Source organism: Propithecus coquereli, unplaced genomic scaffold, assembly GCF_000956105.1.
Source record: "Propithecus coquereli isolate 6110/MARCELLA unplaced genomic scaffold, Pcoq_1.0 Scaffold95, whole genome shotgun sequence".
In the NCBI taxonomy this organism is placed as follows: domain Eukaryota; kingdom Metazoa; phylum Chordata; class Mammalia; order Primates; family Indriidae; genus Propithecus; species Propithecus coquereli.
This window is the reverse complement of record NW_012155840.1, coordinates 5,746,533-5,774,501: the sequence shown is the minus strand read 5'-3', so window position 1 is coordinate 5,774,501 and position 27,969 is coordinate 5,746,533. Positions and strand designations below refer to the sequence as shown.

Genomic DNA, 27,969 nt, shown 5'->3' with positions numbered 1-27,969 from the left:
AAAAGCATTAAAAAAGAAATGTGTGCAGCAATCAGGAGAAGGCCGAGGGGAGAAGAAAAGCAGAAGGCCCGAACCCCTGGGAGTGCGGGGCAACCAGTGAACTTGGCCAGCTGCCTGGCAGCAAGCACTGCAGAGAGATCTACAGCCACCAGATCCACCAAACGAAGGAATCTGTGAATCATTAAAAAAATGTTTATTTCTTTATGCCACAAATGATAAAACAGTTAGTCATAAAATATGAGGGTTTTTTTCCCAGAGTAATTGCTGCAAATATTTTCGACCATTCTTCTACATGCTCAACGTTTAACTAGTGAAAAAGAAATGTGTTTTAAACCAAAATCAACCTCAATTGTCCACATGGCATGCTGTATACTTGCGTTTAGAGATTAATTTATTTGTAAGATACTCAAGCTTATTTAGCATTGATGCTATCATAGGTTGGACAGAGGCTCTGCCCTGAGAGAAACAATGAAAGTCACTCATCGTTTCTCTCTTCTGAAACATTGTTTCCCTTTGTTATCTAATTTTAGCATAAATAATAAAACTGTAGGCCAAATCAGAGAAATTAGAAATGCTTTTGAAAATGTGGTCCCTAAAGAACATCCTTTTGTTCCAGCAACAGTGATTCTTCTCAATGCCAGAAAAGAGAAACACACACAAACCGCAAAATCCTGTAACTAGTTGAGTCACCATTCTCCAGTCATCCTGGCTTAGTGGTAAGTTAGACTTCTTACGCCGGATATTGATTAGTCCCCTGGGATACGATTCTGAGAATATGCAGCATTTCCAACCAAGTATTTGTCTGGCCAAAGAACAGCCAAGCATTCTAGCTGCCAGAGACCTCACTGTCCAGCCTCAGAACTGAGCATTCTATAGGAAGTCTCTTTTTCTATAGTTCATCCAAAGGAAGGGGCATTTTAAGCCTGCAGGTCTGCCAGAGACAAGGTCTAATGCTCTTGTTCCAGAATACCTGGAACTTGTCATGTGGCAAAACAATCAGGAGAAGTTCCCATAATGCCATAGAATAAGGTCAATCTTTGGGATTTCAAAATGAGCTAATTTTCACTTTTTAAATGTAGTGTAGTCTCCCCAAAAGAGTCCTTTGTCAGAAGAGAGGAGGAGATTGAAGCAAGGTAGTATACTAGTTTGTCAGGGCTGCCATAACAAAGTACCACAGGCTGGGTCCTTTAACAACAGAAATTTATTTCTATATAACTCTGGAGGCTGGAAGTCCAAGATCAAGGTGTCAGCAGGGTTGGTTTCTTCTAAGGCCTCTCTCCTTGGCTTGTGGTGGCCACCTCTTCCCTGTGTCTTCCCGACTTTTCTCTGCATCCTAATCTCTTCTTCAAAGAACACTAGTCCTATTGGATCAGGGGCCATCCTAAGGACCTTATTTTTAACTGAACTACCTCTTTAAAGACCCTACCTCCAAATACAGGCCCATTTCAAGGTACTGGGGGTACAATTCAAATGGTCACAGGTTCAGAGGGACAGCAGAGCCAGTGTTACTGAGTCAGGTACCCTGCTGAGTGCTTTTGAGATATTTCTGCATATAATTAAGCCTCAGAAAACCCTGTGAGGTGGTATTTTCTTCCAATGTTTCAAAACCAAATATAAATTCAATGACTTGTAAAATATTTTCTCCCAACCTCATTTTCCTTTTCATATTTTATGTTTTCAATTATACTACTAATATAGGACTATGTGTTTATTATAAAAAATGTAAAACACTATAAAAGTATACAGAATAAAAAATGAAAGTCCCCGTAACTCACTGAGTCCCTCCCTGCTCTGTATTAGGTAATCACTGTGATCAGTTTGATGCGTGTCCTTCAAGACCTTGTGATGGTGCCACATACCCAGACACAGGGATTTTTAAAAACTGAGATCATATTATGGATATTACCTTATTTCTTTAATACTTAACAAGATAACTTGGACAGATTTGTATGTATAGATCCGCTTTATTCTTTTTATGATTGTGTAGTGTTCCATGCTGTGGACATACCACACCTCATTTAATCAGTCACCCTCCATTTGTTTCCAATTTTAAAACTACTGTGAACACTGCATTAACATTCTCTGTACATCTGTAAGATGGGTATTTTTACAGGTAAGAAAACTGAGATTGAGAGAGGTTAACAAATTTGTTCAAAAGTCCATAACTAGTAAGTGGCAGCCCCAGGACTCAGGAAAGTGCATGTCTGTCTGCTGTACAACGCTGCTCCCAGTCCTCAGTGTACGTGGATTGAAAAAGCAAAGAGCATGTCCCTTAAGTCACTCTCCCCACTCCTCCTGCCCACACATTTTGATGGCCTCTCAGAGACTGTCCGAATTCTAAATGCATGGGGACTCTGAAGGACAGGAGATGCCAATTTTGTTATATTTGTGCAGAAATGAAGCCTTCAAAAAGTTACCTGGAAAAGACACGTCCTACCAGACTTTAAAATGAGAGCAATCTCTTTCTTTGTGAAGATGACAGAATAAGTAAAATTCCTATTTTTCAGCTGGACGGGGCTGGGGATTGAAACACGGAGGGAACTGGTGAGAGCACGTTTCTATGGTCCACTGCTGGAAGGAGTGAGTCTGCCGCAGGGAGAAGTGGCCATGATGCTTAGGGTGTCCTTGGGAGCCCCCTCTAGTAGGTGGGGGACTTTGAACATTTATTAGGAAGAAACCAACATTCTTTCACTCAGAATTTCCTTCCTGTGCAAGGGACTTCCTACTTGAGGTCAAGAAATCCCTCTATTTCCTTCTATGTATTTCATCTGAGATTGGTAGACTCTGGGTGTGGGAGAAGAGAAATGCACAGAAGGGGTGGTTAAGCAACCCAGTTTTCTGCCAGCCTTCTGTTCCTCCAAACAATGCTCACCACCCCATGAGGGGCTAGGAATGCCCCTATGAAATAACAGTCAGGAGTATGTTCAGACTCTTTGGCATGAATGAACATCCAACCTCCTTCTCCATCATAGAACTTGTCCTACACCTCATAAAATGACCCACCCAGGCTGAAATAAGCTGGGTTCCTCCATACCTCACCCTTCTCATATAGTAACAAAGCTCAAATGTCACTGCAGAAAATTTCCTAACCACCCATGTGGAGCGGACCCCCCCACCGCAGGTCACCCTCTCGTATTATCCTGTCTTATTTCCCTCATAATGTGTCACTGTCTGAAATTGTTCTTTTATTTATTTGTGTATTGTCTATCTTCTCCCAATATAATGGACACTTCACAAGAACAGGGTTGTTATCTTTCTGTCACTGTTATACCCTGGTGCCTAGAAAAAGTGCCTGGCACATAGTAGACGCCAGTGGAAACTGTTGAATGAATTCCATTCCCATTTTTCAAAACAGTTTCTCTCTCACTGTAGCCTGGAAATATCCCTCTCATTTTTCAAAGCTCAGCACAAATATCACCTAATTTAGAATGTCATTCATTCATTTATCATACATGTTGAATGCCTACAATGTATTAGATCAGAGGTTCCCAAACTCTGTTTACAGCACTGTTAATGTCTTGGTAACTTTTTCATGGTACCCTGAGGCCAAAAGGAATATTTAAGAGTTCCATTTATTAAGTAGTTAGGTCCAAACAACTTAATAAGTATTTGTGTCCTAATGATGTATTGGCCATTTGAAAAACAATACATACTACTTTAAAGAAAAATATTATTTTATTTCATTCATAAATAACATTTACTTACTAATGGGATGTATGTACCTGTGCAATTTCTCAAAGCCTGAAATCGGATTGGACAATGCCAACCTTGTTTCCTTTACACAATGATTTTCTCACAGTGCTTGCTTTTTATCAAAGCAAACTCAACTTTTCAAAGATGAGACATCATACAAAGGAATACAGCATGATCTAGTAGTTTGCATAGTGTTCAATAGCTCTCAAGTCTTGCTGTGTTTCCCTTGAATATTTAAAATATCCTGAGGCAGCCCTGTGAATTTCCTGTGTTCCGTGGGTCACAGTCTCAGAAGCATGGTGTCAGACACTTAATGCTAGGCCCTGGGTATACAGTGGTGTAAGACTCAGACATGGTCCTTCCACGACTTCTTAGTACTTTGTGCTTACTTCCACATTGACAGTGTGTACTGCACTGTATTTAGTTGTTATTATTGACACAGCATCTGTCCAGACTGTGGGAGTATTCCACTGGTCTGAATGTTGTCCCAGCAGTTTCTTTCAAATTCTGACCAAGGGAGACCTGTAGCAGGGTTATCATTTCTTCCATGTGTTACTGTTTGACCCTTGACACAAAGCAGCAAATGTTCCCTAACTTCATGCTGTACCAAAGCCCTATAAGAAAAAGGGACAGATGGGCCCAATGGGCATCTACCTATGCCTACCATCAGTAACTGTGTGAATAACTCTGTGGATGCCATGAATTTTCACAACCTCCGTAATGAGAATTACTGGCCAAGATGGATGGTCAAGGTGTATGGCCAGGACAGGAACTTTGCTTCTACTCTCCACGTTGGCTTTCTTTGCTGACTCTACTTTATCGTTGGCTATAAATATTTTCACTGCAGTATTTCTGGTCACCAAACTAACATAAGTATCTTCATTGATCTGCATTCAGATTCAAATCCAGTATAACTTGGATATGGTGCTTCTTAAGAATTACAGAATTTCAGAGCTGGAATGGACCCTTGAGGTCATTCAGTTCAAATCTCTAATTGTTTGAGCGTAGAAATTGAGGCCCAAAGGTGTGATAAACTTGCCATAGTCATTCTGTTCTTTCTGGCCATAAGAGCTGCTGCCTTTGTCTCCTATTAGAATGTGCAGCATTGCAACAGGACATTCTACAGCAACAATGCTGCAGACCATAAAAGTGAACTATATCAAATTGAGGATGAGGCAAAGTGGAGTAGGAAAAAATTGTCTCTAGAGCTTATCCCAAATCTCCCTATTGGTGCCTCTCTAGTCTAAGCAACCATGAGCACTCATCTGAACTATGGCAGTGGTCTCCTAACTGGCATTTCTGCTTCCAGCCTGGCCTTTTCCACCCATTGTCCAGATTGATTCTGCAGCCAAACCTATATTTTTAAATCATAAGTGCAATTCTATTTTCCCTGCTTAAAATTCTCCAGTAGCTTCTGTTTGTACTTATAATATCTAAGTACTTTACGATGTCCTGTATGACCTAGCTCCTGCCTACCTTAGGTTTTAATTTTTTCTTATCTTCCAATACTGTTCTTCTTGCCCACTAGACTCTAGATATACTGGCTTTATTCTTTCGTTGAACACACCAAGCTCTTTCGTACAGCACAGCCTTTGCAGTGGCTGTTCCTTCCATCTGGATTGCTCTTCCTCCGGAATTCACACAGCTAGTTCCTTCTTGTCATTCAAATGTCCCTCCTCAAGTGGACTTCCTGACTATCCACTCTGAAATCACTCTCAAGTCACTGAATTCCCTGCAGAGCACTGATCACTACCTGATATTTTTTCTTTTAAATAGTTTGTGTACATGCTTATTTGTAACCTGTATTCCTCCATTAGAATGAAAGCTTCAGGGGTACTTGGTCTTGGTCTTACTTACCATTGTATCCCAGGACTGAGAATAATCCTTATGCTCAATAAATATTTTTGTTTTAAGAACAGTAAAATATTGCACTGGGGCAATAAAGAATTTAATAAGGAATTTAAGAGCACTACAAGCTACCACAAGCATCTTGGTCCCTTACATTGTTAATTATGGCTGCTATCTCCTAAATACCAACGTGTGTGAAACTTAAGTATAGTGAAGAAGAGAAGAAGAAACAAATAGTTTATAGATAACACATGAGTACTCTAAACACTTCGGAAGTTAAAATGTCTAATTAAATTCAAGGGATTCAGGTTGTAGGTTTAATTTGATTAAACATGAAGATGTGACCCGAGGAGACATTTTTGAGGGCCTCCTGGATTCCCTCAGTTTTGTGGTGAAATCTCTGAGACCTAAGTGAACTGCTTGATTGGTTTGCTGGTTCACACCTACTGCTTCTCCCAACAGAATCCTTAGTCTTTCCTTCCAGGGAGAGAGGGCCTTGCTGCTTCCTTAGAAAAGAGCAGAGAACTGTAAAATGGGAAAAATTAGGTGACCTATGCCCTTAAGAATGAAAATACCCTTCTTGGACCAGCTAGAAATAGTGTAAGAAGCTACCGTGGCCATGAGAACTGTGCAAACATGATGGGAACTTGAGCTTTCTTGTATTGATATACTCTATCTGTAGAGTGATTCACAATACATTCTTAAAAATCTTTAAGCTGATTTTTTAGGAAACCCAGAAAACTTGGGCAACCAAGGAGGCATTTTCTACTCCTCAGCTTGCCTTGGGGAATAGGAATCCCAAAAATGTTCTATGTAGTGGGTCTACAAAAAATAGGAAAAAAAGGTTGCATCCTTGGAGGCAAAGTGGTTCAGAAGTGTCCGAGGAAGCTATCTGGGGATTAAGGAGTAACCCCGGAGTCTTAGCTAAAAGACTCTCAAGTTTTTCCAAATCAAGTATCTAAGGGAGAATATTTAGCTGAATTGTTCTGAACGTCTTTGTTTGTAAAAATTGGAAAGTGATTCTGAAAGGATTCTTTTTTATAAGATTTTTTCATTTTTATTTATTTATTTATTTTTGGCAATGTTGCTTCTGTCATGACCAAGAGCCAGAAAAAAAAAATTATTTGAAGACTCTAGGTTCTCATAAAAAAAAAAATCAATGTCAGTTTGATTCTACAAGCTGTAAAGATTTGGCTCATGTGATGCTCTGGGTTTTAAGTAATAATAGGTCAGAGTCTCATGTGCACAGAAATGCTCATAAGGATAGCAAGGAAATTGTGAGCTGTTTCTAAAGAGCTTTAAGGAAAGGGTAGGTAGACATCTACTCATAATGCTTTAGGCATTCATCTACTTAGGGGAGTTTGGACCCTGTCTATAATTCTGAAAGCTAGAAAGAAAAGGACTGGGAGTTAAGGAGATTCTGTATATTATGTTGTGATATTTTTAAACTTATATTTAAGATATCACTACAATAAAAAGGATAGTAAAGAAAACCAAAGAGCTAAAGTGTATTTCCATCAAAAAATCTTTTCATACCATTTCTAAAACAATCTGTCAATACCATTTTTTTAAAAAAAATTTTGAACTATAGCTATTTTTAAATCAATAATTGAGTGGGGAATGGAGGTAGGGGCTGGGAGAGGTGGTGCAGGCAGTGGTATAAGTTGTATTATCTGGCACCTATTATCCTAAGTGGAAATATAGAAATAAAGTAGGCATGGTTTTCCATTGAACAATCACTTATTCTCAATGATCATGTCTTCTACTCCTTGCAGCCTTCCCGGTCAGGTATTTAAAAATGTATACTTTTCATTAGTTTTGGGCTCTCTCATCTCATTTATATTCTGGCCTTGGGTCATCTTCAACATCCATTTCCTCTATTCCTGCTCTGTGCTTCTCAGTGTTGCTGCTGAGTCTCAAAACCCTGCCGACCATATTCTCTGTAAGATCGAGCTCTCCGACCTCAGCAAAGGCCTCTTTGCTGCCCAAAAGTTCTTTTATTTTGCTTTGTCAGCTGCTCCTCAATTTCCCCAGTGGCTATTCTAGGTCTTCAGGCTCACTTTCCGAAGGCCAGCTCACCTCCACTTTCAGCAGACGGCTTGGAAAACGTCTCTGTAGAGATGACTCAATCTGTTCCATATTGGCAGCTTCAACTTTTCTCTTCTTCGAAAATCTATTTCCTCACCTTTCTCCCTCAATTTGTTTCTGTCTTCTAAGAATGAAATATATATCCTTTTTCTTTATCACATTCTTCTTCTTCTTGTCAACTACTATCTACTCTAGGAACTGTGGCATCAAGTGCATCCTTACCTCCTCATATCGTCAGTTTCCGCTCCTATATCAAATCGTCTCTCAGGGGTCTCCCATTTTAAACAAATAACCCTTCTGTGACTCCATAAATGAAGAAGTGTCTCTATTGAACACTTTATAAGAATAGCTGTACTCACCCACTCCATTTCCTCATTAATATACTTCTTTTTTTACGTCCTCCAATATTGCTATTCCTCTAATATTTATTTATTTATTTTTTACATTTTATTTTTTTGAGGCATGGTCTTGTCTCAAACTCCTGAGCTCCAGGGATCCTCCCACCTCAGCCTCCTGAGTAGCTGGGATTATAGGTACTTGCCGTCACATCTGGCTGTTCATAATATACGATAGAAACTGTTCTCCCATTGGTCTTTTTTCGGTCTTCATTCTCTTGGCAACATTTATCCTACTAAATGCCTTCTAAGAATTCTCTCTTACCCCTTCTTCTACCAATCTCATGGTGCTTTTTGTGGCTTATCTGACTCTACATTCTTTCTATCTGAATGCAGACATTCAGTGAAGTTCCAAGGTACCCTTCTCTCATCATTCTATACTTTCTGCCTAATAAGCTGCTTCTAAATCTTCAAACTTTGTGCTTCTTATTTTGTGTTCTATAGCTTGAGCCCTAACCTCTTTCCCAGACTAAAACCTCCACTGTGTAGTTGAATGTGTCAGTTACTAGTCCTGCCTGTCAAACTCAGTAATGTCTCTAAATCGAAATTATTATTTTCCTCTCCCAAAACTCCTCCCAACTTTAGTACTTCTGATAATGGCATTTACCATTCCAGAAACCTGAATACTCATTTTGCATTCAACAAATAAATATCTACTGTGTGCTTAACATGTGTCATTCAGCAGTTCAAGGCATTGGGGATAAAGGAGCGAACAAGAGGAATGAGGCTCTTGCCCTCGTGGAGTTTACATTCTAGAGTGTGGAAACGTAAAACAAACAAGTAATTAAAAAAGATAAATTTTGGTAGAGAGAAGTGCTGTAAAGAACGTAAAAAGTGAATGACTGCTATGAGGGGCAGGTTTGCACTGTAGGACAACCATATTAGATAAGGTGAGCAAGGAAGCCACTTCAAAGAGGTGACATTCAAGCCGAGACTTGGATAATGAAAATGTCAATCTGAAAATATTGAAGAAAGAGCTTCTCCAACAGAGATATCAGTGAGTGCAAAAGCTCAAAATATGCATATACCTTTTTGCTTCTCACTTCAACCTATCACTCTAATTTTGAATGTTTGTCAAGTCTTGTAGAGTGACCTCAATTTTGATCCCTCTTGTATCTATTTCCTCCTGGGTTGAGCCCTCATTACATTTTTTTTTCCTAAAGAGATAGGGTCTTGCTATGCTGCCCTGGCTGGCCTCAAACTCCTGGGCTCACCAGATCCTCCTGTCTAGCCTGCTGAGTAGCTGGGACCACAGACCCACACCACCATGCTTGGGCTTAAGCCCTCATTATTCTTGCTCCCTACCCATTTCCTGTTCCAGTGCAAACTTCGTATCACAACAGAGGTGACCACACTAAAGTGAAATGCTACATCATTCTCTCACTCCAAAGCCTCTAGTGACTGCCATTATTCACTGAACTAATGTAAACTTGGAAAACCAACATTCAAATCTCTTCATGGTATAACCTCAAAAATATCTTTCAATTTTCTCTTCCATGCTGCTGGGCTCAGTTCTACTGAAATTCGGGTTCAGAACACACCTTAAACATTCCTGCCTCCAGAGTTGCCCATATGTCCCCTCCATTTGGACTCATTGTCATCCCCTCATAACCAATATTGGCCAGTCGTAGCCCTCCATGCCCTGTCTCAAATCTCCTTTTCCTCTAAGATCCTTAACCTTAAGATTTTTCTGTTTTAACGTACAAAGAACTGTATTCCTTTCTTATAGAATTTGTCATATTTTGCCCTAGAATATAGTTATGTGCACATCTGTCTCCTCTCTATATAGCCCTTACTATAATACAGGTGTTTTAAGACAAGGACCACATGTTATTTATCCTTGTACTAGTGTGATGCCTCATACATAGTTGGCGTTGGATATTATTTGTTGAATGACTGAGTTTGTCAAATCTGAGTTTGATTAGCTAATATTTATTTTATGATACCCCAGGTGGTTTCCCTTTTATCATTCCTCTTACTCATTCTCATGAGACCTATATATGAAAAGGCAGAAAGGAGAGAGGAAATAAATACAGAGACTTCTTGTTTTGAAACAGTCTAATTGGCTTCAAGCTGGACAAATGATTAAAAGTTTATATTGAGAAACATTAAAAATACCATTTTAATCCTGCATAATCAATATAGTATGAGATAAATAACTCTTAGTGAAATGCTAATTGATTGATTTCTTGCTCAGGAAATAAAATCGCTTAGCACTACGCAGCACTAAAAAATACCATTATCACAATCACAGAACCTCGTGCTTACCACATTGCTGCATGTTCTGTATCGGATATTTCTTCCTTCACAGCTCCTAGGTCACAAAAAGGAAAAAAATTTCATTACTACTTACGAAAGGCTAAAAATTTGAAATATTTTCTTATAAAAATGATATCCTCTTAATACTAGTAGAAGGACCTACCTTTTCTTCTAAGTAGGTTCTTAGGAGTTATTATTAAATACTATGTTGAGCACATCTAAAGAAGTTATACATGTAAATTGATTTCTCAGTAAGGGTTGAACTTAAGTATTCATTTTGCTTCAAAAACTTTCAAAATAAGTACTTAATGCATATTTAACCAAATAAATATTAGTGCAAGGTTTTCTGAAAAACGTTTATATTAAATAAATTCTATCTTCTTCATATATTTCTGATATAAAACTGAAGAAATATTTCACTGAAAAACTTAAATCTTGAATATTATAAAAAAGTTGGACTTAATATTCAACATGTCTTAAAAATCACACTTCTAAGGACATTAAAAGTCATAATTCTTTAAAAATCACATTTATTTCTAAAATACATGCTCATTGTAGAGGTTTTGAAAAAGATTACTAAAAAAAAGTCTCCTGTAGTTGCCTCATCTAAAGATAATCACTATTGTTTCGATTTATTTATATCCTTCCAGTGTGAAGGAAATCACATCCCTTATACGATTGTGTAGACTTTTTTTCCACTTAAAATTTTTTGAAAGTATTTTCCCATGCTATTAAATAACTTTAAAAACACCATTTTGAGAGCTATACAATATTCCATCAAATGATATAACATAATTTGTGTAATAATTCTTCCATTACTTGTCTCTTAAGTAATTTCTCATTTGGGGTTTGATAAACAATAGTGTGACAAGCCATCTGCAGGCATATGTTTTATCCAAGTTTCTGTGTCTTTAGAATAGATAAATTTCTAGAAGGGGAATTACTGGACTACTGGGAATGAACTTTTGTAAGGCTCTTGATAAATATTGCCAAATTGCATTCCACAAAGGTTGTACCATTACATACTCCCACCAGCAACACATGGGAGTTTACATTTTACTGAATTCTTGTGAACAAAAACAATCAATTTTTGCTAAAACATCCAATGATGACACTTAAATCATGAACAACAGTACTCAGCTCTTTTCAAAATTAGTCACATTTTTCAAAAAGTAAGTTAAAAATATACTACAGAATTCTGAGAGAATGAGTATACTAATCGCGAATAGTTGTGCAATCCCAGGTACCTTTCTAAGTTTGCTGTACTTATTAATCTATTTAATCTTCTCAAAAACCCTAGGAGATAGGATACTGTCATATCCATTTTACAGATGAGAAAACTGAAGCTTAGGAAGGCTAAGTAACTTGCCCAAATCACAACTGTTAAGTTGTAGAGTTGCAATTTGACACCAGACCATCTGGCTTCAGAGCTCGCACTCATAATCACAATGTTTTAATGCCTCCTAATTCATTTTTTTTTGTTCAGCAAACATCATAGACCTTCTATTATGTGTCGGGCAATGAAATTACTATGAGGAATATAAATAAGAATGAACATGACTTAGTCTTTATTATTAATAAAATTAATCATGTAATTCAGTGTAAGAAATGCTATGTAGTATTTGTGTTAGGTCTTGAGAATGTTAACAAAAAGAAAATGTCATCTGAAAACACAATTATATAAAAGCTATCCTAAAAGTACAGAAAAGGCCCCAGGCCTAAAGGCCTGACTGTATCAGATTGACTATATTACCATGAATTACAAATAGAAAAGGAGGCCAGGCATGGTGGCTCATGCCTGTAATCCCAGCACTTTGGAAGCCCAGGCGGGAGGATCTCTTGAGGCCAGGAGATCAAGACCAGCCTGGGCAACATAGTGAGACCCTGTCTCTACAAAACAATAAAAATAATAATTATCCAGGTGTGGTGCCACACCCCTGTAGTCCTAGATACCCAGGAAGCTAAGGCAGGAGGATCACTTGAGTCCCGGAGTTTAAGGCTGCAGTGAGCTATGACTATGCCACTGCACTCTAGCCTGGGCAATACAGCCAGACCCCGTCTCCAAAAAAAGGTCCAGCAATGTCCCATACAAAGGCCCAATGAACTTTAAGCCCTTCATGTCCCATGGGCAAGACTGCTGCAATCTCCACATAGATGACTCATGCTAACCTAGCTGATGCCAGCAAACATTCAGTTCATCTGAGGGACACCGTTCATTATGATGCCATGTTGACCAAGCTACTTACCAAGAGTGGTCTGGATTTTCATGACTGCTGAGAGGCAAAGAGTGCTGGCCATGCTGACTTAAGTATTCTCGTCCATGTGATGGACAGTTCTATTCCTTGTTATAAATAAATCAACTGGCATTCTAGTTTGAAATATTAATGTCATGGGCTGGCTCATTGCGAGTGCATCCCCGAGAGAAGAATCTGTTCTTGGTACATACTATTGCTGAAAAATATCAGGTTTCTGAGTCTAAAAATATGAGAGGTAGGCTCCACATGATGGTAAATTTGCAAGGTAATGATTTCTACAATTGGGAGGCATTTGGTAGCATGGCATCTAGACGTTGGAGTTTGCTGAATGTGATATGATTTTCAATTTTAAAATTGTTGCTGCATATATACCATAGTGTAGTGGTTAAGAGTACCCACTTTGAAACCAGACTCCTCTTTCTGGAATCTTAGCTTTATACTTCAGTTTCTATACCTTAGTTTTGTCATCTGTAAAATGGGATAATATTATTTATCTCCTGGAATCATGAGGATTAACTGAATTATTTGTGCATCACTTCAAATGGTGCCCTGCACATAGTAAGCATTACCTAGGCATTTGATAAATTAATTAAATGCATAATAGATATAAAAATATAATAGATTTTGAAAGGAGGTCAAGGATTTATGGAAAGAAGCTAAGCAAAGACATAGAAACATGAAAACATTTGGTGTGTTTACAAATTTTCAGACAGTTCTTGTTTTCTGGAGTTGAGGGTTTATGCGGGAAATGGCAGTATATGAGTGAAACAACTTTTAATTTCGAACTTTGTAATAATCAAAGGAGAACTACTGAAAGTTTTAAAATAGAGGGGATTCAATGACTCTTTGCTTTAAAAAATAAGGTCTGGTGTTAATTATTGAGGCCTTAATACTCTATGTTATTCACCTTCATTTTCTTTTCTTTTTCTAACCTTATATGCATGAAAGGGATAATGGAAACAATTCTGAATTAGGAGTTTGAAGATCTGGGTTATAGATTTTGTTCTTCTACTTGCATAAATAAGCCTGTTGCCCTCCTCTCAGGGTCTTAGTTCCCTCATCTGTCAATGGATACAAGAATGCCAGCGCACAAAGTTATGATCACCAACTGAGATAATGCACAAAAGCTCTGTTCAAATGCCAAGGGGGTGATGACAGAGATATTGCTTACAAAACAAAACAAAGCAGAAAAATATTTGCCTTGATAATTTAAATGAGCCTCTTCCCAGATATTTTAAACTATAAATACAAGATTTTACAAACATCCTTGGATCACGAAGATACAAGCATAGAATATAAAAGATTGATTTAAATACTTATGATTTAGGAAGGGCAAAACAAAACAAAAACAAAGAAAAAACACTTGTCATGATTTCCAAAGAATATCCTGTAATTGTTTAACATTTAATATTGATTTGCAAATAATTTATTCATGCCTCTGAACTGTCTTCCCTTTACTATACTGTATTACTTTTTTTGTTGAGAGCTTACTTAATTTGGCTGAAATATGATATTAAAGTGGTAATGCTTAAGTTTGGCAAGGTGCTCATTATTGAAAGACATTATCAAATTGCAGGTAATAGTAGAAATACTAGCCTCTACTATATAGGCAGTGCCTGCTATAGGTATCTGACCCAGTGTTAGGTATTCTATGTATAGTATCTCTAATCTTTCAACAACTCCGCAAATTTTATTATTCCAATTTAATAGATGAGAAAACTGAGGCTGAGGAAGCTAAGGTGGCTTAAAGCTACATACACAGAAAAGAGAGAACCAGAAACAGAAATATAGAATTGCTCCAAACTATGTCAAACAATAAGAAATGGAACGGGATGTGCTCAAGATGTGTAATATACAAATACTAGTCTACTAAACACTAAAAATCTGAGAAGCTAAACAAGGGGTTGGCCTGGGGATTAGCTACACCTTATTGTTACTATATCAAATTATCATCTACTTCTCAATTCTGGTAAATCCACTTCTGGAAAAGCATACCTAGACACACACTGGAACATCTCCAAGAAAACAGTGCTCATCAGCAAAATGCAATGTGAAAGAACTTCAGGGCAGAGATGCTTATGCATTTTAAAAGTTCAAATATATTAAATCTGAATACAAATTTTACATAAGTAGCAAAGTGACTATCCCACTGCAAGGATTTAACTCCTGCCAACTGTGAATTTCTTCATCGAAGGCATTTATCTGGGCACAAAACCCTCATCTGAGAATTGAGCAGTAAAAAATATTTTCTTTCTTTTTTTTAACAGTTCATTAATATCAAACAGCTGAGTGGTTTCTTTCACATTTAAACAAAGTAAAATCCACCTCAAGGGATGAAAACAAGCATTAGAAATTTTAGTCTAAAATGGTGTCTGAGGAAAGTTATAGACCACTGATAACAGAGGATTTAAGTAAATTCACTCTCTCAATGCAAACTGTAAAATAGTTACAGGACTGTTGTTAGTGACTTAAATACTATACTGATCATGGACTCAGAAATTGGCTCAGGTATGAAAGATCAAAATATAAATATTAGAAGAAATTCCAATCCAAATTTTTATAGAAAGTTCCTTACTGATTTCAGCATTTTCTCCTAGCCAGTCACTTCTTAATTTTGACTTAAATCTTTCTCTCAAAAATGGAAATCATTTCAATCATGGACTGTTACTTATGAATTATTCAGACTTTAATTCACTTATGAGATTAGTATAGACTTGATTCATCCTTTAGTTGTCTCTCGATAACACATAATACACCATCTAAACTCTTCCAGTTCTTAAAATCCTGATGTTATTTTAATTTCAAGTATCATGATTTAACATCCACAGAAGAGATGAATTGCCACGGAAAATTAAAAGCTCTCTTTCTAGGCTTTAGTAACTTGTTGGCTTCTTCTTCCTCCCATGCCCCTTTTCATATAAGTCAATAAAAGAGGGGAATGTATTCAGTTTCTCTCTCTTTTACCAGAAAATTCTTCTCATGGCCTCACTAAGCAGAAAGATGCTTCTGGTGACATAACCAGCCCTATACCTGGCGTCAGTGAAGAGTTTCTAGAAAATCTGGTAACTATGTGTTTAAAACCCTGGAGTTCTTAAGAACAACTTCCCGTGTATTAGGTTCATGAAACCTCAGGCTTTATCTTTGATTTCCAAAAGGTGAAGAATGTTGCTAAGCAAGAACAGGTTACTGTATTTCCCTGAATCCCATATGCCTTTCAAATATGGACTCATAGGCAAAGAATTTTAAAATAGGACAGTCCATCTGCTTACATATTTCTCTTCTTTTAGGCATCTAATAGAAAACTATGAGCTCTTCACAAGACAGCAGACATGAAGACATGGCAGCAATTCAAGCCAGAAGGACCCTGGGCCATTCAGACTGTGGGTTCTAGAATGACCGTGGATTAGACAAGGCGAGGCGATTTGCAGCCATAGCGGGGTTTTGCATCATGCTGGAACACTTTTTCCTCCTTCATTTCAAATGAGCATTTCAGTACTCACTGGAACTAAATAGCGGGAGGTTGCCCCAAGGAGACTGTTAAACGATTTCTACATTTCTGGGGCTTTTTACAAAGATTCTTAAGAAGAGTAACAAATTCTGAGAACACCTGAGGAAACCAAGTGCAAGTGTACTGTCAGGCTACTTGTCATTTTCACAGACGCATTATTGTAAGAGGTTTTTTCAGGAAACACTTGATACCAATCAACTTAGCCATTAAAAAGGAAACTACCTATGAACCTCCGGACCCTGTGCGTGAAACTGGCTGTCCTCATCTATGGTTCAAACTGGCGGCTGAAAACCTAGGGAGTGGAACTGGAGTCTGTGCAGAACAGATGGTTAGTTGTGGTCTTGCCTTGCCTGGCAGAGAAAGAGGAATTAGATGACGTGCCAGCTCTGTGGGTTTCACAAGTCCCATGTTCTCATCTTTCCCTGAGGTCTGCTTCACGCTTGTGCTTAAAAAAGTCATTCTTGAATAATCTATACTTTATTCTGTGTTTAAAATAATTATTACTTAATTCTAATTTTCAGTGTCTTAAACAAAAATCAAAGTGAAACTTGTTTAGGGGTAACATTATTTGAGGGGAGCTTGCTTCCAATAAGAGGAGTCAATTCAGCACCGTCTCTTCTTCAAAAGTGTCTGCAGATAACCATGCTTATGTTGTATCTTCATTATATACTCTGCCTCTAAATGATTGGAAATGTTCTAGCGTGCATCCCTAGTGAATACTTCATTAATATTAATAGATTTGAATAGGTTTTAACAAACATATAAGGAAGGTATGTTTACTCTGAACAACAATATTAAGCACCCTCCCCTCTCCATGTGCTTCCAGACAAGCATCTTCCTCACGTAATAAGAAATTGGCTTGCAAGATTCTCCATAACAAGTAATATTTAATCTGGTAAGATCTACCTATGAAAAACTGATCTGAAATATTAAAAGGCATTTTTGACTTTCTTTGTGGCTGAACTTCACAGTTCCTTCCACCCCCATTGGAGGTTAAATCTCCTTTATTGGAAAAAGCCACTAAAATTCCAGAAACAATGCATCCCCAGGACACACAACCAATAGTGGAAAAGAGGAGACAAAGGTCCTTGGTGTTTTGGGACTTCCAAAAGCACACATAAAAAATATCTCTTTCTCCTAAGCAGTTGAAAGGTTCCTGAATCCCATGCAGAAGCAGTTTCCCACTGCTGCTTCTGCATGTGATACATCACATGGCTCAAACAGATTAGTGCTAGGGGAGAGATTTATTTTTTTTCTGAATAGATAGATAGATATTCAAGCCAAACTATTATGACAACTTGATAAATGTAGCTTTTGAAAATGCTTTCTGTTGTAATAATACAACAAACAACAAGGAGGCATGCTGCCAGGCCTCATCCATCAGTAGGTGAGCTGGCTGGGAACAGACACAGCCCTGGTGCCACACCGGCTCTTCCCAACCTGTCAGAGGCTCTAACGGGGGCCTCCTGAGCCAAAAGAAGAGTCGGCTTCAAACCTTCATTTCAAAGCAATTTAAAACTGATTAGGGGATAATGGAGGCTCAGATTGAAAAATGGTGCTGCCCGGGTATGGTGGCTCACGCCTGTAATCCTAGCACTTGGGGAGGCCGAGGCAGGAGAATCGCTTGAGCTCAGGCGTCCAAGACCAGCCAGAGCAAGAGCGAGACCCCGTCTCTACTAAACATGGAAAAAATTAGCCAGGTGTGGTGATGGGCACCTGTAGTCCCACTTACTCGGGAGGCTGAGACAGGAGAATTACTTGAGCCCAGGACGTTGAGGCTGCAGTGAGCTATGATCATGCCACTGCACTCTAGCCTGGGTGACAGAGTGAGACCCTGTCTCAAAAAAAAAAAAAAAAAAAATTGGTAGTATAAGTTATGAACTAGACTTAAAAGTGTTTCTTTGGCATAGATAACATATTTTTGCGACTTCAGTTTTATAATTCAATACTTCTGCTCTATACTAATCTATCATAAAAACATTCTGAATGCCGTGCCAACTCGGAAACCTTGATTTATGTATACAGAGAGAGTTACTAAAACTTAATGTGGAGACCAAATTTGATATAAAGGGAAGCTATGCAGGTTTTGGGAAAACATTCTAAGACAACATCCTCTCTGGTTATTTTACCTTCTCTTGGCCAGATGGAGAAAGTGTCTCTGTACTTTTACAGATTTTTGAGCAACAGTTAGGAGGCTAGAGAGATGCTAAATTAAAATGTAGACCCACATGAGAATATTATAGGCTGAATTTTGGAGTTTGTGTTCTGAGTTTCAAATTGGTTTATTTGCTATTATGAGTGTTTGGTATGTTCTAAATTACAACTAGAGAAATCACTGCCAATTTTTTCCCCCAAAGAAGTATGATTTTACATATCTCTGCCTGTTCTTCAAAGAAAGACATGCTACAACAGAGCATCAAGTTTTCACAAATACGGGCTGGATTATGAAAATGAGGAGTGTACTCATGTATTCAAAAAAGAATAAAGCAAAAACGATGACACTGTAAACCATAAAGATCATGCCCTACTTGTAATGAAGCCAGAAACTGCTCTGAGCGGATTGCTCAGACAATCTAATGAGACAATACACAATAAGCATTCCAGCAGGGACAATGAGCCCCTGATCAGTGCTTCCTGGTTAACAAGCTTTTGTATGATGCTTTCTGATTTCCAGTCACTTAACACATTTATTGAGCAGACACTCTAAGCCAGTACTAAGCAAGGCACTGGGAAAGACTAAAAAATGATGACTTCCCTGACTCTCATCGAAGTTATAATTTACTTGGAACAAATCCCCATGAATCAGAACACAACATACACAGTATAATGCCTAGTGAACAACTCATAGGTATGATCTGAATACTGAATACAGAAGGCATTTGAAAAAGGGAGAGGTTGATGAGAGGGCAATAACTTACAAAGAAAATATCTTAGGGGGGGTGTCCTGTGTGAGCCTTAGGAGTCCCAAGAATGTGCTGGGAGAAAGGAGAGTTTGAGATGCAGCCCTTCCTTCCTACGCTTGCCTCCTAAAATACTATAGTAGGTTCCTTGCCCTATAGTCAACTCAGTAAATTCATCCCACACTGACTAGATACCTACTATGTGCAAGACAGGAAGATATGAAAAAAAAAAAAAAGCAAGATAAAACCTGTGACCATAGCACTAATAGTCTAATGAAGGACAGTATTATGCAAATAATATAACACACCAGACTATGTAAAGGTGACTACAGGTGGTGCCAACAAAATACCTCACAAACATAGCACAGTGAGACTCAGGGGCAAAGCTAAAGGTGGCTTTTAATAACATTTAGGATTTTGACAGGTGAGCATGAGGAAGTAGGGGCACTGTAGTTGGGTGGCTTGTCAGGAGAGAAGGCACAGAGGCAGCAAAGTACCCCAGCACTTTAAAGGACTAGGACACAGTCCTGTAGCTGCCCAGGCCTCTTTTCACTGTTAGAAAGCCATGTTTTGTCTCTTTATTTGCTTTTCTCCTCTGTGGTCTATGGATTTGATCTCTGAGCCGCAGCACCAAGCAAAGCGCCTGGTGTACTGTTAGCACTCTATGAGCATTTCATGAGATCAGGAAGGAGGAAGGAAGGAAGGAAAGAAGGAGGGCGGGAGAGAAGGAGGAAGGAGCTAATGGCAAAAGGAAGAGGGGAAGAATACAATAGAAGGAAACGTTATAATTTCAGACCATGAAGAACTTTTAGCCTTATATTTATTCTAATTTTTGAACACTGAAACCTGATTAAAATCTTTCTATAGCAAGTTAGAGATGCAAAGTTTAAAATGAAACTAAATAGCTGCCAAAGGAAAGAAACTTTTGGCTCTTTCTTATGGACATGTTTATTTTCATATATTTACTCTAAGTTGCGTTTGCCATTGCAAAGCGTTTCTGCCTCTGAACGATGGCTGGAGGTGGGGGCCGGGGGATTGCTGCCTTTGGCTTGTGATCTGCTAGCAGGAAGGACATGCACTTTATAGTACATACACACATGCCATAAGGTTTGCAAATGATCTTATATTTGCTCAGTAGCCAAAAGAGGCAAAGAATGAGAATAAAAACAAATGTGTTTTAGCAACATCAAGTCCAACTTTTCCATCTTCCCCACGAGGAAAATGTATATTATGAAACTCTAGGACTCTAACAATCTTACCCGATACAACCCTAGAGTTGGAAATTTATGAATTATTTTGGCTAGAGATGAAAGTTCTTCTATCCTTCCATGACACCCAGATGTCCATTGCAAAATGGGGGTCTAGAGAATCACAACTTGTAAAAAAAAAAAAACCATTTATATTAAGAGCAGCTTTTGCTCCTCTTCCTGCTTGGCAGCAAAATGGGTTTTGACCGCATATCTGGAGGAGAAAGGGTCTCTTTTTCAGAGTCACACATTTCAATTTTGAAGCTGAAGGGCACCTTGGATGTTTGTTCAACAAATAAGAATTGATACCTGTTCTGTTCCAGGTACTGCCCACTTGACTTCAGAGATGAGCAAACTAAATCTCAGAGAAACTAAAACCCAGTCTAATATCACACAGCTAGAAAACAGTGGTGCCAAAATTCAAAATCAGTAGTTTGAGAAAAAAGAAAAAGCATGATTCACAAAGTAGGCAAAGAAACTCCTGCTATAAGTTCTGGTTCCCACAACACGTGGGTCTCTCCCACTAGAAAAGGGCGTTTATCTTAACCAGGATGTCCTACCCCAAAGCCCCAAAATAGGGATTGTGTCTGCAGCTATCTGAGGTTGGGTATGCAGTTTTGGGCTTTGGATAATGATCATGTATGAATATGACATCATTGACTGTTTTATAGCTATTCTTCCTGCCTCTAGATGAAGCATTCATCTCCTATTACTTGCGATTCTGAACTCCTTCTTTTTTCTCTTAATATGTGTCTGGTATCTGTTTCTGTCTCTGTCTCCATCTCTCTCAGTGATTGAAACTAAGCAAAAACAGTTAGGGTTAGATACCTCTTCTTTCCTGTTTTCTACAAATTGGACCCAAACAAAGGAAATAAAAGAATTCAAGTAGTATTAGAAAGCTTTTCATTTTTTGGTGGTTGAGGGGAGGGAGGAGTTGGTGTGATGAATGCTGAATTGAAGGTGGAAAGTTAAACTCAACTCTATAGATAAGAAGTTTCATGATTTTAAGGGTAGGTGAGTCTCAGACAATTTGCATAAACTCTCCAAAATCACTGGGACATTAGTCTAGATGTTCGCTAACAAGCTGGAAACTTAAAGCATCATATTTATAAGCTTAATTAATAATGGAATGAAAGGGAGTGTCAGAAAGCACTTAGTACATCTACCACTTTGAGCAAGGCTGATCGCGACTAATAATGCACAACTGTATACACCCAGAGAAGTCATTCCTGTTACTCACAGTAGTACTTGGGGCAATCAACACTTTCATGACTTGACATACTGGTACCCATGGCTGTACCCATGACCCTCCCACATGGCAGACTGGGTCATAGAAACTTGAGTGAAGAATTTTAACATAAAAAAGTTGCTTTATCAGGAAATTCCTTTTTTTCTTCATTATCCTAACCTCTAAATTCCCAGGGAGCTAGAGAAAAACCTCATCATTGCACTATCACCCCTTCAACAGAGCAGCAGTACTAACCCTGGATACATATTAAAGTCATTTGGAGAGCTTTTAGAAAATTACTGATGTCAGGGCTTCACTCCCAGAGATTTTAATTTAATTGGTCTTTGGTGGGGCCTAGATATTTGTATTTTTTAAAAAAATCTTTCCAGGATATTCTAAAGTGCAGCTAGGGTTAAGAACTACTTCCATAACAGAAGGAGGAATAAAAATCACATAATCATGTCAGTAGATACAGAAAAAGCATTTGACAAAATTTAACACCTTTCATGATAAAAACTCTCAAAAACTAGAAATAGAAGGAAATTTTCTCAAAATAATAAAGGCCATACGTGAAAAACCTACAGCTAATATCATACTCAATGTCTTTTCCTCTAAGATCAGGAACAAGGATGCCAACTTCTGTTCAACATAATACTAGAAGAAGTGCTAGCCAGGGCAATTAGGGAAGAAAAAGAAATAAAAGGCATCCAAATAGGAAAGGAGGAAGTAAAATTATCTGTGTTTGCAGATGACATGATAAGTTGAAATCCCTAAAGACTCCACAAAAAACTTAGAATAAACAAATTTAATAAAATTGTAGGGCACGTACTCAACACACAAAAATCAGTTTCATTTCTTCACACTAAACAAACTGTCCAAAAAGGAAATTAAGAGAACAACTGCATTTATAATAGCATCAAAAAGAATAAAATACTTGGCAATAAACTAAGGAAGTGAAAGACTTGTACACTAAAAGCTACAAAATAGTACTGAAAGAAATTAAATACAATGAAATAAATGGTAAATTATTCTGTTTTCATGGACTAGAAAACTTAATATTGTTTCAATGTCCATACTACCCAAGGTGATCTACAGATCCAATGCTATCCTTATCAAAATCTCCATGGCATTTTTCACAAAAATAGAAAAAACTATCCTAAAATCCATATGAAACTAAAAAGAACCCTGAATAGTCAAAACAATCTTCAGAAAGAATTCCTGTTTTCAAAGTATTTTGTAAAGCTACAGAAATTAGTGTACCCAGAAACAAACTCACACATATATAGTCAATTGATCTTTGACAAAGGTGCCAAGAATACTAATAGGGAAAGGATAGTCTCTTCAACAAATAGTGCTGGGAAAACTGGATATTCACACGCAAAAGAATAAAATTGTTATCTTTTCACCATATACAAAAATTGACTTGAAATAGATTAGACTTAAATGCAAGACCATAAAACTCCTGCAAGAAAACATAGGGTCAAATCTTTATGATATTGGTTTTGGCAATTATTTCTTGAATATAAAACCAAAAGCACAGGCAACAAAAGCAAAAACAGACAAGTAGGGCTATATCAAACTAAAAAGATCTACTCACCAAAGGAAATAATAAACAGAGTGAAAAGGCAACCTATGAAATGGGAGAAAATATTTACAAACCAAATTTCTGATAAGGGGATAATATCTAAAATATATAAGGAACTCCTTCAACTTCATAACAAAAAACCCAAATAGCCCAATTTAAAAATGGGCAAAGGATATGAATAGACATTTCTCAAAACAAGACATACAAATAAGCAAGAGGTATATGAAAAGATTCTCAACATTACTAATCATTAAGGAAATACAATTAAAACAACAATGAGATATCACCTCACACCTGTTAGGATGGCTATTATCAAGAAAATAAAAGATAACAAGTGTCGATGAGGATGTGGAAAAACTGGCACCCTTGTTTACTGTCGGCAGGGATATAAAATGGTGCAGCCACTATAGAAAACAGTATGGAGGTTCCTCAAAAAATTAAAAATAGAAATACATGATTCAGCAATCCCCCTCCTGGGTACTTATCGATAAGAATTGAAATCAGGATCTCAAAGATATATTTGTACCCCCATACTCACTGCAGCATTATTCACAACAGACAAGATGTAGAAATAACCTAAATATCCATCAATGGATGAATGGATTAAGAAAATGCGGTAAATATATACAATGGAATATTACTCTGCCTCAAAAAAGGAGATCCTGCCATATGCAGAAAAATGGATGCACTTGAGGACATGATGCTAAGTGAAATAAGCCAAACACAAATGGCAAATACTGCACGATCACACTTACATAAAGTCTCTAGAATAGTCAAATACATAGAAGCAGAGAGTAGAATGGAGGTTTCCAGGGACCGAGGGCAGAGGGAAATGGGAGTTTCTATTCAACAAGTGTAGTTTCAGTTATGCAAGATGAGTAAGTTCTAGAGATCTTCTGTGCAACTTTGTTGGTATAGTTAACAATACCACACTGTACACTTACAATTTTGTTAAGATGGTAGATCTCATGTTAAATTTTCTTACCACAATAAAAAAAAGAAAAAAAAAAAAGAGGAAGGGTAATACCAAAGAGGAGTTAGAGGAGATTAGCTCTAAGATCCCTCTGGCTCAGTCTGAAATCTTTTCTCAATTTTGCAAAAAGCACAATTCCTTCCACCAACCTTGGTTCTGTGGTATAGAAATCAGATTCCTGATTCTTTTCTAGAGATGATTAATGCCATATACTTTTCTTCCTCTTTAGGTGAAGTACAGATTGAGGAAATGAAATGAAAATACTGCACATGCAGTTTAAAACCAAATTATCAAACATATGTGGGTGTTCTGTGTGCTAAGCACTGTAAACGCATCAAAAAAAGGAATGCTTATAACTTAATCAGGGAAATAGAGCATTAATGTATGAAATGCTGGTACCAGAATAACCTAACAATAAATATAAAAATACCAAAAAAAAAAAAAAATTCCACAGATGTATTATATAACTGGGGGAAATTCTCTTAGTTCTTAAAATATCTTGCTAACTATAATGAGTAGAAACTCAAGGGAAAATTAATAATTTGGTAAATTCTTGAGACCCTTGTCCCTTGGGATTTCTATCCTTAGTTATACCTAGCAACTTGCCTCAGGCATAGTTGGCAGTCAATAAATATTTCATAATGAATGAATTAAAATTGAGGAGAAATGAAAACTTTAGAAGGGTTATTGAACAAACCAAATACGGAATTTTTAAATAAACAAAAAAAGGCAGCTGAGTTATAGACTCCCGATATGGCAAATAAAGGTTATGGACACCAAACACATTTCCAACCATCTTTCATTTCGACAAACTAGTTTATGGGATAAACCAGGCCATAAATTGGTCCTAAACATTTAGTCTTTGGCTTTAGTGCATTCTCCTTCTGAAAGGATATCAGATCTTGGAGCAATACACCTCCCCTAAGATATATGACCTGCAATATTAGAAGTCCTGGTAATACATTTAGACTAGGCTTTGACCCAAAAAGTAAAAGGAAGGCAACCGCAAACTCTTAAATATGTGTCCCAAAATGTGCAATCTCCTCTAACACAACAAAAAGACCACCTCATATAAATGACATGAGGAGTCAAAGCTACTCTGAACTTGTATATCTTTCTTTTAAACAAAAACTCAAGCATTTCCAAGGAAAACAAGGCTGATAACATGCAACACTAGATGAAGAATAACAGATAAATCTTGCTTTGGGACTCATTTGAGCCGAAAGTTCTAAAACCTCTTGAAACAAGTCCTGTGAACCTTAATTGGATGTTATGATAGAGATGAGATGCCTTTAAAGAAGAAAAAAAATTTTTTTTTAAGAAGCCAACTCTTACCACTGAAAATTTTCTTTTGGTATTTATTATTATATGGTATAGAAATTAGTTGCTAACTAAAGCTAACTAATGTGTCAATATTTTCATGGGAGAACATCTGTGTTTGCAATTAAAAATCAGAGAAGTTAGCTTACTTTCCCTTAGCATAATTATTATGAAATGAGAAGTTTAGAATTATCTTCCCCATTCCTGTGGAATAAGACTGCTTGGGGCTATTTATTTTAATTTTTCTGTGTTTATGTTGACACCATTCTGGCAGCCACGTGCCTTTGGAATAATACTGTAATGTTAACTTTACTTAGGCACCCTCACAATGTGATGATTTTTATCTCTTGTTCATCTAATAATTTTATTCAATTCAAAAAATTTGCATTCAACTCAAAGATATAATTCAAAATGTATTAACTTTAAAAATGCTGTCATCCTTTGTAAGTAGACCGTTTTTTTTTGCTATTTGGATATATATTAAGATGAAGCAACCAAACCCATCATTTGATCAGTTGAGATTTAACCAAATATTCATACTCCTAATGTATTAATTAATCTATAGTATTAACCCATGAACCCATACTATTAACTAGATTAATTCGGCATTTCAGAAAATAAAAAAGGTCTTAAGTAGATCTTTAAATCTTCTTTAGTCACCAGTGCAAAGGTTAACACCACAATAAGAACATCCAGCTATTTGACTCGTTGCCACATCAAATGAGTTGCAGTTTCCCCCTTTGAGCCTGGTCTTGGCATCAGCCTAATACAGTGGTACAGACAATGTTACACACAGTATTACGTACTTTATGCATTTGGAACTCCTTATGGGCAAAGCTAAATTAACTGGCTGAAGACAAACCTAGAGCTCTCAGAGATAGGTCTTTAGTATCAAATTTTTAAACAAGTTAGACAAATGAGTTCACTGTAAATATTGTTTCAGAGTATTTAGTTTGGGGTGAAGAATTAGAGAGAGAAGCAGCAGCTTCTTAAGGTAGCTGGTACATTGTTAATTCACTTGAAATAAAATAAAAGACCATCATCAAGTACAAGCAGGTATAGTCTCTTTCCTAATTAGTTAAAAACAAAAGCAGATATTATGTTCCACTTGGGGATGTGAGATTATTAAGAGATTCATTATCAGAGTTACTCAGTGAAACCTAATATAATCTTACAGAAATTAGTAAAGGTGGTAGACGATGTTTGTTCAGTGTCTTCCTTTGTTGCTCAAACCAGGGTTGCAGGTAAAGGCAATTGTCAGTGTTCCAATATTGTAAATTGGGAAAATCAAGCACTGTCTACTTTCTGTAAGCCTCAGGAAAAAAGATGGGGAAGAAGCCAAGGAAAGGATTCTGCTCAGTATCTCCCTGGGTCAGGGCTTTCTCCCCCGCACGAAGCACTGCTAGTTGAGTGAAAAGGCTTTTGTATTTGACCCTTGTCTATATTTTCACTCTGCTTTGCCTCCATTGATTTTTTTTTTTCTGTAACCTTCAAAAGATCACTCAGAAAGGGTGTTCTCTATTTAGAAGGTTAATCAAGCCTCCCACAAGCTCTCAATCCATCAGGAAACATAATTAACTCCAGAAGTTGAGTAGATGTTATTTATTCCATAAAATCTGGATAATCTAGTTCTCTTTACAGTTTTATCATATTGGGAATAGAATAGTTATTAACTGATAGACTTAAAAAAAAAACCAGACCTGAAAATGACCTAAGAGATCTTATTACCAGGGCTGGAAAATGGGCCTGGCAGGCGAATTCACCAGGTAGAGGGCATTTATTTGGACTGAATCTGAATGCTTATCATTAGACTACTACACACATTCCAGTTACCCACTGGGCCTCTATAAATATACATTCATAACCTCTGATCTTTCCCAAGAGTATAAGGTGAATGAATTGAATTCAGAAACTTAAATCTGGAATGGATAGATAAGAGAGAACTCATTAAGTTCATTAGTCCATTAAAAATGAATAAGAAAGCCACAGAAGACCATTCATGGCAGACTGCAAAAAGGGTCCCAATTTTTTACCCTCCCTATATTTCATGCTTTTCCATGTAACATTTTTGCTTTCCCACTCTTGACTCTGGGTTTGGCAGGTGGCTTAGTTTGGCTAATGGGATACTGGCAAATATGACACAGAGGTTTGAATTGGGCTTCTGCATTGCTCTCTCTTTTACTGCTGCTACCACCATGGGAACCTGCCTAGACTAGCCCACTAGAGGGTGAGGGACATGTGGAACAGAACTGCCCAAGTTGGCTGAAATGAAACCAACCTAGATCAGCCAGTAGCCAAACAACCCTAGATATGTGATCAAGACCATCCAAGATCATCAGAGCCCCTAGCCAAGCAATAATCCCTTATCTTATATTTATGAGGGTTAGTGGTTGTTATGCAGCATTATTGTGCACTGGATAACTGATACATCAATTAGAGCTTCCCTTAGAGCCAAGGATCTAAGGAGAGTAAAAGAATAGATTCTTGCTGGTACTAGACTAGCTGGAACTGGTTGTTGCAGGAAAAATTTTGAAAACTTGTAATATCAAATTGGTTTTAAGTCTTGGCGCTGAACACAAATCTTACAACATATCTGTTTCTAATTTATGAGAGTCAAATACATTCTAAATCCAGCCTAAGGATTGATTTAGGGTCATATTTAAGCAATGA

The 27,969-nt window shown here is 37.4% G+C and overlaps 1 protein-coding gene across 2 annotated transcripts in view; it reads right to left on the bottom strand.

Annotated features, from left to right (window-relative positions):
- LOC105826996 (ADAMTS-like protein 1) overlaps positions 1-27,969 on the bottom strand; it is a 198,865-nt gene that overhangs the window by 130,828 nt on the left and 40,068 nt on the right. For both annotated transcript variants that reach the window (XM_012665018.1, XM_012665019.1), the window contains exon 3: positions 10,293-10,338. In XM_012665018.1, coding sequence (XP_012520472.1) covers positions 10,293-10,338 — 46 coding nt within the window. The remainder of the gene's footprint in view (positions 1-10,292; positions 10,339-27,969) is intronic.